We start from the raw sequence: 11,242 nt of genomic DNA, 5'->3' as shown, positions 1-11,242 counted from the left end.
TGGAGAGTGAGCGAGTTGCTGTGCCCAGCCAGCAAGCAATGCTCAGGGGGCTTTAAACGAGGGAGTGCCCACTGCTGGCAGCTGGAGCATGCTGACCCTGGTACAGGGGCACAGCCCTGGCTCCCTGACCGTCACCTCTCCTGACATGAGGACAGGTTCAGTTTCACTGAACAGCCTGCACAAAGTAATTCTTGAAGTTCCTCTTGGCTCTGTTACCACTTAGATGAGGAAGCTGGAAAAGCCCCTCCTGATAAGACTGAAAGCGCCACAGCGGAACAAAACGTTTGTCACGCTCTTAACGTAAGTAAAAAAGAACGAGTCATGATCCTGTACACTTAAAATCTTTAATATTTGAGTAAAACAAGTTTTGTTTGCAAGGAAAATCCCTTTTCGGGACACAGTCTTACACAATGATTAAAAACATTTAAAAGTGCAATTTTAAGGGCAAATCTATTAAGGTTTAATCTGGTGGAGGCTTAGAGGAGACTTGACCAGTGAGTTTGTGGCGAGGTGAGCCTTATTCTGTGCTTCCAGGCAAACGCAGTACGATGAGAGGTGGTGGCCTGACGTGATTCCAGGCTGGACCTCTCTCAGAGCAATGACGTGTTGGCACGGGCTGCCCACGGTGGCGGTGGAGTCACCATCCCTGGAGGTGTTTACAGGTAAAGCAGGTAGAATACTTGGCAACACAGCTCATTTCTGCCCCAGCCCCTCCCTTGTCACACACACATTCAACAAGCAACAACAGGTTTGTTTTCCAGCAAGTCCAGCAGATGGTGGAACTCATCCTTTCCTGCCTCAAGGAAGTGCTGAGCGCTCTGCCTCAGCTGCCAGATCGTTGGGTCTTTGTCCCGCTCCTCCTCATCCTGTTGGGAGAGCAGCCCAGGAGCAGTTAGGAACGGGTGCGGTGGGTTCAGTGCGTAACAGACCCAGACACCCCGCCGCCGTCAGACTGTATCTCTCCTTGGCTTTAACCCACTCCCTCCAGCTCACCAGTGACTCTATCCACTCTCCGCAGTGGTAGACTTCCTTCCCCAGGTGCTGCAGCCCGATCTCCATGAACTCCTGCATACTTTTGGCAACCTTGTGCAGCGTCTCCTCCTCGTATGCGTACACCTCCCCGCCCTCAGCAACGAGGATGACGAGCTGCTGCCCCGTGGCCAGGCAGGGCACGTCATCCACCGTGCCCACCACCTCCATGCTGGTGGGCTGGGGCAGGTAGAGCGCCTCGCAGTACTCCCTCAGCTCCTTCTGCCCTTCATAGAAGGAGCCCTCCAGGCCCCCGACCCGCAGGCAGAACTGGGGCTGCTTTTCAAAGCCCAGCATTGTGCCACGGAACTTGCACACACACTCACGGATTTCCTGCAGGCTGTGAGCAGTACAGAAACAGGAAGCTGAGCGCTGCAGTTGGCTGTTGGGCTGTTTTACTGCCTGGCGTGGAGCCCACTGAGCCTTTCTGGTGTTGCGAATGGCCCCCAGGACCCCAAACTCAAGTTTAGCCTTCTTGGTGTTGTAGAGAGTCCCTGTTCTGCCACGGGAAAAGCACACATGAGCAGGGCCGCAAAGGCTCGGGCGTCTCCCTGACCCGGCCACGTCTGACCCGGTCTCACAGCGCTCTGGGCCGATTCCTGGCCTTCTTACAGCCCCTCGGGCCCACCCTCCTCCTGGACCCCCCAGCCCCGGCCGCACAGTGCCGTCTGGTCTCACCTTTCTCCTCCTCCCCCCCTGACCCCCTCTCAGCCTCCCCCCACGAGCGCTTCCAGCCCTTTCCCAGTCCTGTCCTACCCCCCACCCTCAGCCCAACTCTTGGACCCCCTGGTCCTGACCCCCCCCGATCCTCCCACCGCCCATAACCCATCCCCGCCCCCCCCCGCCCCCCGGTGCGCCCAGCCCCATTTCCGCACAGTACCTGAGTGACCTCTTGAGGGGTCGCGACTCCACAGACATGGTTCCCCCCGCCCCCCCGCCCCCTACCAGCCCACCCCCCACCGTGCTGCGGCACCCAGCAGTCGGGGCGCAGCCCCGTTCCTGTCTGAGTCCCGGCTCCGCCGAGCACAACGAGCACAACGGGCACTCCGCCCGGAGGTGTGGCCGTGGCCGTGGTCGTGCGCAGCTGTGCCTTTTGCACTCTTATCTCTCCCATGCAGGCAGCAGCAGCGGGTGCCGAGTGCCCAGGGGCTGCCGGTGCCACGGCACTGCGACACACATCGTCCTGCTGAGGCTCCAGAGGGGGACGTTTAATGGTTATTTCAGAGAGGCGACGGCCCCGAACGGAGCCTTTTTGTTCTCCGCCCGCGCAGCGTTGGGGAGCGATGGTTTCTTTCTGAGCCCGCCGTGCTGCACGGCCCCGCTCATCGCACGCACCGTGCTGCTGTCCTGCACGAGGCAGAAGGCTTCACCACCTCCATCCCAACGGGCTGCAAGGTGCTGCTTTCCGGGCTGGCCGGGCAGTTTGCATGACGGAGAGTTGTTTGTAAACAAAGCTATGTGTGCAGGCCGGTCCCATGGAGCTGTGCAGCAGGGCTGTGCTCCTGGCTCTTATCTCTTATCTCCTTATCTCTGTGTCCAGCAGTCCTGGGCTGCTTCAAGAGAGCACTTCCAAGAGCAGCAATTCTCCCCTCCCAGGGCAGTGCCACACGGCTGCCAGCTTCAGTCCCTGCCGTCCCATTCTGCCCTGCTCCTTCCTGGGTCTGTGACACTGAAAGGAGAGAGTCCCCGTGAGGCCCCGAGGGTCATTCACAGCGGGCAGAGCGCTGCTGCATGCTGACAGTGGGGATGATGCCCTCCCTGTCCCCACCACATCCCAGTTCCCTGTCCCAGTCCCTCCCCAGTTGGCACTGTGCTACTCCCACCCTCCAGCACGGAGCAGGGGAGCACAGTGACTCCCCATCCCTGCCGACCCCCAGCACTCTCTCCTGGGTCTGGGCCTCACCTGGCATCAAGCACAGTGCTCTTTATGCTCATAAATGGAGCGAATCTTCCGAATGAGGAATCTTTTATCCTCCCCTTCCTGTAACAGCAGAGACACTGCAGTGAGCAGCCATGTGAGATGTGCTCTTCCCAGAGCCACCGGGGCTGGGAACTGCCCAGAGCCACAGGGACAGGGGCTCAGAGCACACGCAGCTCACACACATTGGCAATCTGCTCCTCCAGCAGCCGGATGATCCGGTGCTGCCCTCTCAACACATGGATGTTCAAGTAGATGATGGCTCTGCAATGACAGGTGTGCAGGGACGGTGTCACTGGGGCTGAGGTCCCTATTCAGGGCTTTGGAAGCAGTGGGGGGAACCCGAAAGGTGTGTGCAGGGTTCAGCCTCATACTCACAGCACCACCCCAGTGAGAAAGAACAGGAAGATGGTGTTCTCCACCAGGTACTGTGGGATCCAGCTGAACCAGGCGATGTTGGGGTTGGACTCCTCCAGCAGCTCCACCCAGACCTTCAGTGTTTGGTAGATGGTTTGAAGCCCCTGGAAGGGGCCACAGGTTTCTGATGGCTTCACCCTGAGCAGGCAGAGCGAGTCAGTTTGAGGCTGCTTTTTGGGTGGATGGCTGGGCGCAGGGCAGTGGCCAGGCAGTGCCCCCAGCATAGGGCACTGCCCTGGCTCCTATTTACAGGAAGTGCAAGGGCTGGGCCCCATCAGCTGGGCTAGGGTCTCATCCCATTGCTCTGCACCCTAACCCTTGCAGGCACTGCCCCTGGCAACAGGTGGCTCTGTGCCCATGAGTACTCACGACCAGATGGTGTAAGACACGAAGACCGCTGCACCCAAGAAGGATGGGAAGAAGAGGAGTGTGATGAAGACAGTACTCATATGAGATGCTTGCCAGGGTTTGCTGGGGGACTGGCAGTTCTGCATCAGGCTGGTCTGCAGGCAAGGAGCAGCATGCTGTCACCTCCCACAGTGTGACCCCAGGGGTGAGTGCAGGCAGCTGCACCCCTTCACGTCCCCATCCCATCCATCAGCTGGGAGCTGAGACCTGGGGGACCCCAGCAGCATCTCTGTCCCTCGGCAAGGAGGGCACTGCTCTCAGGCAGATGCAGTCACACCTTTTTGATGTAGAAGAGCAGCAGCAGCTTCAGCACTTGCACTGCTGGCAGGAGTGGTGCAAAGAGAACGCCGAGCCTGGGAGAGGGGGAGAGAGAGAGAGAGATGCTGAGCTGCCTAGGAGGGTAATTTGGAGCTCAGGAGTGCCAGGATAACGGTGTCAGCTGCACTCAGTCTTTCACAAGAGCAAGAACACAATGTCCTGTGCCAGAAGGCTGCACAGCCTGTGCTTGGTGGCTCATCTCGCATGTCAGGGTCACACGGGAGAGGTTTCACTGACCCCTGGTGGACGTGCAGCCTCTGCAGCTGCCCACACCAGGACCTGTTGGGTGGCAGGGCTCACAGCGGCGAGCACCAGGAGCGCTGGCTGGCAGGGGATGAGCCACATCAGGCTGGAGATGTCTCACCAGGTCAGGGTCTGCCCATAGATGAGCTCCAGCACATTTCGGGCAATGTCAAATTCAGGCTTCTGCTTACTCTTCAGCTTCTTCTCCAGGATCAGCCTGGGGAACGAGAGGAGCTCTGCTGACAGCTGCTGGGCACCCGACCTTCACCCTTGGGCGGCTGCAGAGCCTCTGTGTGCTGAGGCAGACGGGGAATGAGGGGCCATGCTGGTGGGCCCTCCTGGGGCGCATTACCTCCAGAGCAGCTCCCCAAAGCCGGTATCCAGCAGGGTGAATATGAAGTCCATCACCACAAAGCGATACAGGTCCTGCCCCACGCACGTCTCCCAGCACTGGGGACAGAAGCGTGGTAGTGCCAGGCGGACAGTGCAGCTGCTCATCCCTATGGCTCTTCATGGGGAGTTAGAAGGGTGGGGGACTTCTTCCTTCCCTCTACCCCTTCCCCAGCTACCTACATCCCTCTCCCCACCACAGGTGCCAACTGTGCCGTCCAGCACAGCCCCCACTGCCAGACTCCTGCCCACACTGCTGCCCCAGCCCTGCTCTGCACTCCCTGGGCCAGGGCAGTACAGGGCACACATCCCCATCCCGCCCTGCTCAGCCCTGCACTGCCAGCCGGCACAAACCTCCTTGGCAGAGCAGACCACTCTGCGGCTGAGCCACTGGTAGCAGAGCAGGCCGAGGACCACCATCTTCAGTAGGAGGTTCCTGGGGAGCAGGAGCAAGGATGGGATCCCCTGAGCCCCAGGCACAACAGGGCTGAGCCCTGAGGATGGGGAGTGCAGCAAACCTGGGGTGCAGGAGGCTCCCCACCCTACCTGCAGATGGCCACGTAGACCTCTGCCCCTGGGGAATCCTGCTTCTCCCACGCTGCCAGCAGGTTGTAGAAGTGGGGCATCAGTGTGTTGAGGAGTGACACGATGAGCGGCAGGGCCAGCAGGACTCCTTCCTGCTGCCACGCACTGCCTGCTGCAGCTCCCTGTTCCTGCTGCACCTGGCAAGCAGTGCCTGGCTCAGCACGGCTGCGTGGCTCCCGGTGCCGGCCACGGACTCAGCCCCGCTGCTCCCAGCAGCTGACAGCAAGAGGGAGGTGCAGCGGGGCTGCCATCACTGCTCTGCCTCCTCCGGTGCTGTGCTTACCACGTGCATGTGCTCTGAGAAATAGTACACGGCTACCACGCAGCCCAGCACCGTGCCCAGTGCTAGGAGCCAGGCCAGCAGGAGCACAGTGATGTGTCGCAGCCGCTGGGGGAGGCTCAGGGGGCAGGAGCGCAACCGCTGCTCTGCCAGCAGCTCCTGGAAGACAGCAGAGCAGCCAGGGTGGCTGAGAGCATAAGCTGGGTCTGCACCTCAGGCAAGGATTTATCCTGCCTGCTCAGGTGGGACCTGGAGGGCCACTGCACAAAGGTGCAGCGCAGGGTTGGCATACATGCGGCGCTGCAGCCCCGCTCCTCACCTTCAGCTGAGTGCAGATGTTCTCGCTCTGCAGCTTCACCGAACGCCTCTGCACCACCTTGAAGTCCCACGCACAGAAGACTTTGATGGCCAGGACCCCTGTGGAGCTGCCCACGCGGTAGCTCTTCCCAAAGGAGTGGTATATGCTGCAGGAGGCAACAGGGCAGTCAGGGCAGCAGTGCTGGGCAGCCAGGCAGTGCTGGCAGTGTTGCTCACCTGTACATCAGCAGGATGCAGGTGGCAAAGAAGGAGGCCCCAATCGTGAACACGTAGGCCAGTGGCATATTGTATGGGAGCTGGGTGGCTCTGGGGGGGCTCGTGTTACCACTGGGGCTGGAGGCGGAGGGGTCATTCAGGGTGGTGTTGCTGTAGTAACCGTAGTACAGCAGCGAGTGAGTGAAGGAGCCCTGTGGGGAAATGCACAACAGTACCTGTGGTGACCTCACCGGTGCCAGCAGCACTCTGCCCAGCCTGGTACGGGGTCAGCATCAGCCTGTATGGCACAGTACCCCAGGTAGGGGCAGCATGGGGCACGGACCAGGGAATCCCCATGGCACGAGATGCAGGGACAAAGGCAGAGATCAGGCTGGGGGCAGCTCCCAAGCAGCAGGGCACCGGCACTGCAGCACTTACCGCTCCAGTGAGGAACTCGAGGCCAGTGAAGGGACGGGGGCTGGCCACAGCAGGGGGATAGGCAGCCTGCAGGGCCACCACAAAAACCAAGAGGAGGAGGAAAGAGAAGATGTTGAGCATCAGGAGCATCTTGAGGAAGAGGAAGTAGGAGAGCACGCTGGAACCAAAGCGGCCACCAATCTGCTTCAAGGCATAGTGCCAAGGCTGTGCGGTGTGGACCAGCGCCAGGAACCTGTACCAGAACGTCCGGCAGCCCTGGGGAGGATGGGGACACAGTGAGGGCACCCCGCAGCTGTACAGCCTCCATCACCACCTGCTCCGGCCACTGCGCCACAGACTTACAAGCACAATGCAGTCCTGGCACCACGCACAGGGAGAGGTGGGGTCTGCAGAGTGGGCGCGTAGCCCCGGGGTGCTCCTCTTCTGGCTTAGCTGCCTCCTGCCCAGCACAGGGGGCATCAGAGGCAGCCCAGGCTGGGGGGAGCCCAGCCAAGGCCACAGGTACCTACCGGAGGCTGCGCTTCTCCTCCAGGCTGAGAGGCACTTCCAGCAGCATGTGGCTGCGCTGTGCAGGTGGGAGGCTCAGCAGCTCCAGCAGGCTCTGCTTGTCTGAGGGCACAGGGGCTCAGCGGGATGCACCCAGTGAGAAACATCACGTCCGTCCTGAGCCCCGCTCCAGGGGAATGCTCACCTGCCAGTGTGCTGTGGGCCGGGTCGCTCTCCAGGTCATAGTGACGCAGGCTGGACCGTGCCGTGAGGCTGAGCTGCTGCAGGGATGGGCGGCTGCTCCGACGCCGCAGCCGCGCCGTGCGGTTGTAGTACTGAGAGAGAATGGCCCCACGGCTGCGCCCTGCAGCGGGAACGTGGCACTGGGATGGGCGGCCGTGGGGAGAGCTCCTGGAGGGGCTCACAGCACGGCACAGCCCCGGCAGGAGGGGCACAGGGAGGGGTGGCACTCACCGATGGTGCGGCTGGGCATGTTGGCCAGGATGCGCAGGGTGGTGGCGTAGCCGGGGTGCTGCTCACCCTGCTCAGGCTCCAGCCCAGTAGTGGCCATGGGGTGCGGGGGGGGCAGGAGAGCCGAAGGCTCTGGGGAGGAGAGGCAGGATGTGGGGTGAGAGCCAAGGTGTGCAGGACTGTCCCCACCCCACACTGCTGCAGTTCCGTGCTGTACCTCTGCCCCTCTCCTGCAGCTCCATTTCTATCGCCCCCGCCACCAGGCTGCTCTGCTCCTCGATGAGCTGGCAGAAGGAGCTGTGCAGGGCTCCCTCGTTGTCCGGGCTCGGCTCCCGGCTGCAAGGGCACAAAGCTGAAACCCCCACTCGGCTGTGGGGGGGGGGGGGGGGGGGGCGGTGAAGCTCCGGGACAGCCCCGGGCCGGGTGGTTCTGCCCGCGATGCTTGGCCCGCACTCACCCATCGCTCTCAGTGTTCTCAGGGACTCGCAGAGTGACGGTGGGCAGTCGGGACATCCCGGAGCCGCGCTGTCCCCCGCGCGCTGTCTGCAGAGCGAACACCGCCGTCAGCCCCGCGTCCCGTCCGCGGCACAGAGCCGGGGCTGAGGGGGCGCGCGGCCCGGCACTGCGCGAGCAGCGAGACAGGAAGGAAGGAAGGGAGGGAGGGAGGAAGGGAGGGAGGGAGGAGAGCGCACGGAAGGATGCGGGGCGACTGCTCGTCGAGGCGCGGCCACCGGGGGCCGAGAGCCCGCAGCGCCCGGCTCGGATCGGGTCAGTGCACCGGGACAGCCGCTCCCCGGTCCCGAGCCCGCGAGGCCGGAGCACAGAGCTCGTCCCCCTCCCTGCGGATCCCGGCCGCCGCCGCCGCCGACGGCCCCACGGAGCCGAGCGCCGTCCCCATCCTCGTCTCCGTCCCCGTCCCCATCCCCGCCCCGCCCCGCACAGACAAAGGCTGCGGGCAGGAGGCGGCCCCGGGCCACGATCCGCCGCGCTCCCCCACCGCCCGCGGCAGAGCACCCGGTTCCAGCGGCCGTCGCAGACGCGTCCGGAGCTCCCCGGGGCAGCGGGCACGGCACAGCGGCGTCTCGCGTGGGCGCCTCCCGGTGCCAGGCACGAAGCAGCAGCCAGCGGCGCGGGGCAGGGCCGCTCTGACGCTCCGTACCGCCGGGACACTCATACAAACCGCACCCGTGGGCGCGGGGCCGGGTCTCGGCGCGGGGCGGTCACGAGGAGCGGAGCCCGCGCGGTGCCCGCCGGAGCCCGGGAGCCGCACCGCACGCAGCCCGGGCCGCGGGGCAAACTCGCAGTACAGCGCGGAGCCGCTCCCGCCGGGCCGGCGCCGGACCCCCGGAGCCCCTCCCAGCTCCGGGCGGGGCGGGGCGGGCCCAGCAGGTGGTGGCGGCGGCGGCGGCGGCAGCGCCCGGCCCGGCCCTCGCGGGGCGGTGCCGCGCAGGAGCGGCCGTAGCGCGGCGGCGGCGCGATGGAGGGCGGCGGCGCGTACGGGGCGGCCAAAGCCGGCGGTGCCTTCGATCCGCTGCGCTTCGTGCAGCAGCCGCAGGTCCTGGCGCGCATCGTCAGCGCGGTGAGTGCGGCCGGGGCGGCCCTGCGCTGCTGCGTGCTGCGCCGTGCGGCCGAGCCCGGCCTTCCCTTCCCTCCCGTCTCCGAGGCCTGGCCCGGCGCGGCCTTTCTTTTCCCTTCTCTTCCCTTTCCCTTCCCGTCCTTCCTTCCTTCCTTCCTTCCTTCCTTCCTCGCGGCCTTCCCCCCACGCCCGGCCATAGTCACGGGGCGCTCAGCTGAGCCCGGGGCGGTGCGGGGCGCGGGCGGCCCCCGACGGGGCCCCTCTGCTCCGGGGCCGCCCCCTGACGGCGCCGCTGCCGCCCCGCAGGTGTTCGCCCTGATCGTGTTCGCCTGCCTGGTCGGGGAGGGCTACACCAACTCGTCCAGCTCCTCGCAGCTCTACTGCGTCTTCAACCGCAACGAGGATGCCTGCCGTTACGGCATCGGCATCGGCGTGCTCGCCTTCCTGGCCTGCATCTTCTTCTTCATGGTGGACGTCTACTTCCCGCAGATCAGCAACGCCACCGACCGCAAGTACCTGGTGCTGGCCGACCTCGGCTTCTCGGGTACGGCCTCAGCCTGGCTCCCGGCAATGGCCGTCCCGTGACGTGGCCGCGCGGTGCCTGGCGCAGGGAGCTGCTGCTGGCACGGTGCCTGCAGGCCATGTGCTGCCAGCCCCGGGGAGCGGCGGGGCTCTGGGAGTGGCAGGATGCAGCCCTCACGCCCGCTTCCCCCTGCAGGGCTCTGGACCTTCCTTTGGTTCGTCGGTTTCTGCTTCCTGACCAACCAGTGGGCCTGGACGCACGATGAGGACGTGCGCATCGTGGCCGACTCGGCGCGTGCCGCCATCACCTTCAGCTTCTTCTCCATCTTCTCGTGGGTGAGTGCCGGGGGGGCTCCGCGGGGGTCTTCTGCTTAGCGCCGGGCCCTGACGGGCTCTGCCTTCCGCAGGGCCTCCTGATCACCTTCGCCTACAAGCGGTATAAGATGGGGGTGGAGGACTTTGCGCACAGCTACGTCGACCCCTCGCCAGAGGTCTCCACGCCGTACTCCAGTTACCCCAACATCAGCCACGACAGCTACCAGCAGCCGCCCTTCACCCAGACCGCGGATGCCACCGAGGGCTACCAGCCGCCGCCGGTGTACTGAGCCCGGCCTGCAGGGATGGCTGTACAAGTGCAATTTACTCTCGTGGGGTGGGAAGGGAGGGACCTCTGACTTGAACGGGGAAGGGGGCAGGAGGGTGACGGTTGCTTTGCGCGAACACCACTGGGGTTGGGTGGGTGCTGGGGCAGAGGGCAGGGCCTGGTGCCCGTGGTGGGGCCGTGTGCTCCTTGCTGTGAAGCAGTGATGGCTGAGTAGGACCTGCTGTGCACAGCCAGCTCCTCCGGGGGGGGGGGGGGGGGAGGTTGGTGCTCTGGAATGGCTGAGCCCCAGCCCCACTGCTGTGCCTCTGGGGGAGCAATGGTGAGCACCCCTCATTCCCTCCCGGTGCTGCTGCCTTGGCCAGCTCCACTGGCTGCAGTCCCCAGGTGCCACCTTTAAGTGCTGTAGCACCTGTCCCAGCACAGCTGCACGGTGCAGTCCAGCTCCTGCCTGCCACTGGGTTTGCGTGCCTTCCTCCCCTCCCTCAGCTGCTGCTGGCTGAGCTTGATGCCAAAGCCTCATCTTCGGAATATGCACCCTTGTGCTGTGCCTTCCCCAGAGCCTGCATGGGAGCAGCTGGCACTCAACAGTTTGGGATCTGTGGGAGAGGTGGGTGCTGGGCAGGGCAGCTCCCTTCCCCCAGAGCACGTCCCTGCCAGCTGCAGGCCCTGTGTCTGCCTCCCACTGAACCCTGTGGGGGTCTCCCCACGCCCTGCTCACTGCTATCTGAGCCGTGCCCTGCTCAGCAGCTGCTGTCCCCAGGCTGGGTGCTGTGCTGTGCCTCCTCGTGGGCCGTGGCTTGTCTCAGGTTGTGTGCTGCTGTGCCTGTTGTGAAGCTGTTCCCAGCAGCGGTGTGAGGTATGTGAGCTGTAGCTGCTGGGGCTGATATTCAACTATGCCTTTGTCACTGTAGAGATGGAATAAACTTTTTCACCTAGCCACCACCTGTGTTTCTCCTCCGAAGAACTGCATTCTTCCCCTCTGCTGTGTGCTGGGGGGGCTCCAGGGGGGAGCTGTGGAGCTGGTGCCTGTTGTGCTATCAACAA

General features: G+C 64.0%; 3 protein-coding genes across 10 annotated transcripts; 1 reads left to right on the top strand and 2 right to left on the bottom strand.

Annotated features, from left to right (window-relative positions):
* Positions 1 to 325: 325 nt before the first annotated feature.
* On the bottom strand, positions 326 to 2,034 carry LOC422090 (uncharacterized). 3 transcript variants are annotated; one of them, XM_040649516.2, is made up of 4 exons: positions 1,910 to 2,034; positions 994 to 1,528; positions 730 to 866; positions 326 to 646 (listed from the first exon to the last, which is right to left on the bottom strand). In XM_040649516.2, exons 1-3 carry the CDS (start codon positions 1,945 to 1,947, stop codon positions 732 to 734), a joined length of 708 nt encoding a protein of 235 aa, XP_040505450.1. In that variant the 5' UTR covers positions 1,948 to 2,034; the 3' UTR covers positions 326 to 646; positions 730 to 731.
* Positions 2,035 to 2,216: 182 nt separating this feature from the next.
* TMC6 (transmembrane channel like 6) lies at positions 2,217 to 9,284 on the bottom strand. 6 transcript variants are annotated; one of them, XM_015295553.4, is made up of 21 exons: positions 8,682 to 9,284; positions 7,954 to 8,039; positions 7,714 to 7,832; positions 7,500 to 7,628; positions 7,231 to 7,389; positions 7,049 to 7,148; positions 6,882 to 6,978; positions 6,540 to 6,794; positions 6,123 to 6,313; positions 5,908 to 6,052; positions 5,592 to 5,747; positions 5,270 to 5,445; positions 5,078 to 5,159; positions 4,686 to 4,783; positions 4,455 to 4,550; positions 4,050 to 4,125; positions 3,734 to 3,867; positions 3,326 to 3,502; positions 3,133 to 3,211; positions 2,933 to 3,010; positions 2,217 to 2,698 (listed from the first exon to the last, which is right to left on the bottom strand). In XM_015295553.4, the coding sequence occupies exons 1-20, from the start codon at positions 9,267 to 9,269 to the stop codon at positions 2,939 to 2,941; spliced, it is 3,015 nt and encodes a 1,004-aa protein (XP_015151039.3). In that variant the 5' UTR covers positions 9,270 to 9,284; the 3' UTR covers positions 2,217 to 2,698; positions 2,933 to 2,938. The 6 variants fall into 6 exon arrangements, 4 of the variants coding, with proteins under 4 accessions (XP_015151039.3, XP_040505804.2, XP_024997431.2 ...); XM_040649870.2 differs by having other exon boundaries at positions 5,270 to 5,439; XM_025141663.3 differs by having other exon boundaries at positions 8,511 to 8,796.
* SYNGR2 (synaptogyrin 2) lies at positions 8,941 to 11,140 on the top strand. Its single transcript, NM_001318453.2, has 4 exons — positions 8,941 to 9,075; positions 9,379 to 9,616; positions 9,791 to 9,930; positions 10,002 to 11,140. The coding sequence occupies exons 1-4, from the start codon at positions 8,974 to 8,976 to the stop codon at positions 10,197 to 10,199; spliced, it is 678 nt and encodes a 225-aa protein (NP_001305382.1). The 5' UTR covers positions 8,941 to 8,973; the 3' UTR covers positions 10,200 to 11,140.
* The last annotated feature ends 102 nt before the right edge of the window (positions 11,141 to 11,242 follow it).

Source organism: Gallus gallus, chromosome 18 (genome assembly GCF_016699485.2).
Source record: "Gallus gallus isolate bGalGal1 chromosome 18, bGalGal1.mat.broiler.GRCg7b, whole genome shotgun sequence".
Lineage (NCBI taxonomy): Eukaryota > Metazoa > Chordata > Aves > Galliformes > Phasianidae > Gallus > Gallus gallus.
The sequence above is the reverse complement of the archived record's forward strand: the minus strand, read 5'-3'. Positions and strand labels throughout refer to the sequence as shown.

Coding starts and splice junctions, on each gene's coding strand:
- LOC422090 (XM_040649515.2), bottom strand. CDS start 1,947: ATGTCTGTGGAGTCGCGACCCCTCAAGAGGTCACTCAG. Junction 1,529..1,909: donor CCCCTCAAGAGGTCACTCAG/GTACTGTGCGGA, acceptor TTCCCGTGGCAG/AACAGGGACTCTCTACAACA. Junction 867..993: donor GAGAGTGGATAGAGTCACTG/GTGAGCTGGAGG, acceptor CTCTCCCAACAG/GATGAGGAGGAGCGGGACAA.
- SYNGR2 (NM_001318453.2), top strand. CDS start 8,974: ATGGAGGGCGGCGGCGCGTACGGGGCGGCCAAAGCCGGCGGTGCCTTC. Junction 9,076..9,378: donor TGGCGCGCATCGTCAGCGCG/GTGAGTGCGGCC, acceptor GCCGCCCCGCAG/GTGTTCGCCCTGATCGTGTT. Junction 9,617..9,790: donor GGCCGACCTCGGCTTCTCGG/GTACGGCCTCAG, acceptor TTCCCCCTGCAG/GGCTCTGGACCTTCCTTTGG.
- TMC6 (XM_015295553.4), bottom strand. CDS start 9,269: ATGGCCGGGCGTGGGGGGAAGGCCGCGAGGAAGGAAGGAAGGAAGGAA. Junction 7,390..7,499: donor CATGCCCAGCCGCACCATCG/GTGAGTGCCACC, acceptor TTCCCGCTGCAG/GGCGCAGCCGTGGGGCCATT. Junction 3,011..3,132: donor TGGAGGAGCAGATTGCCAAT/GTGTGTGAGCTG, acceptor CTGCTGTTACAG/GAAGGGGAGGATAAAAGATT.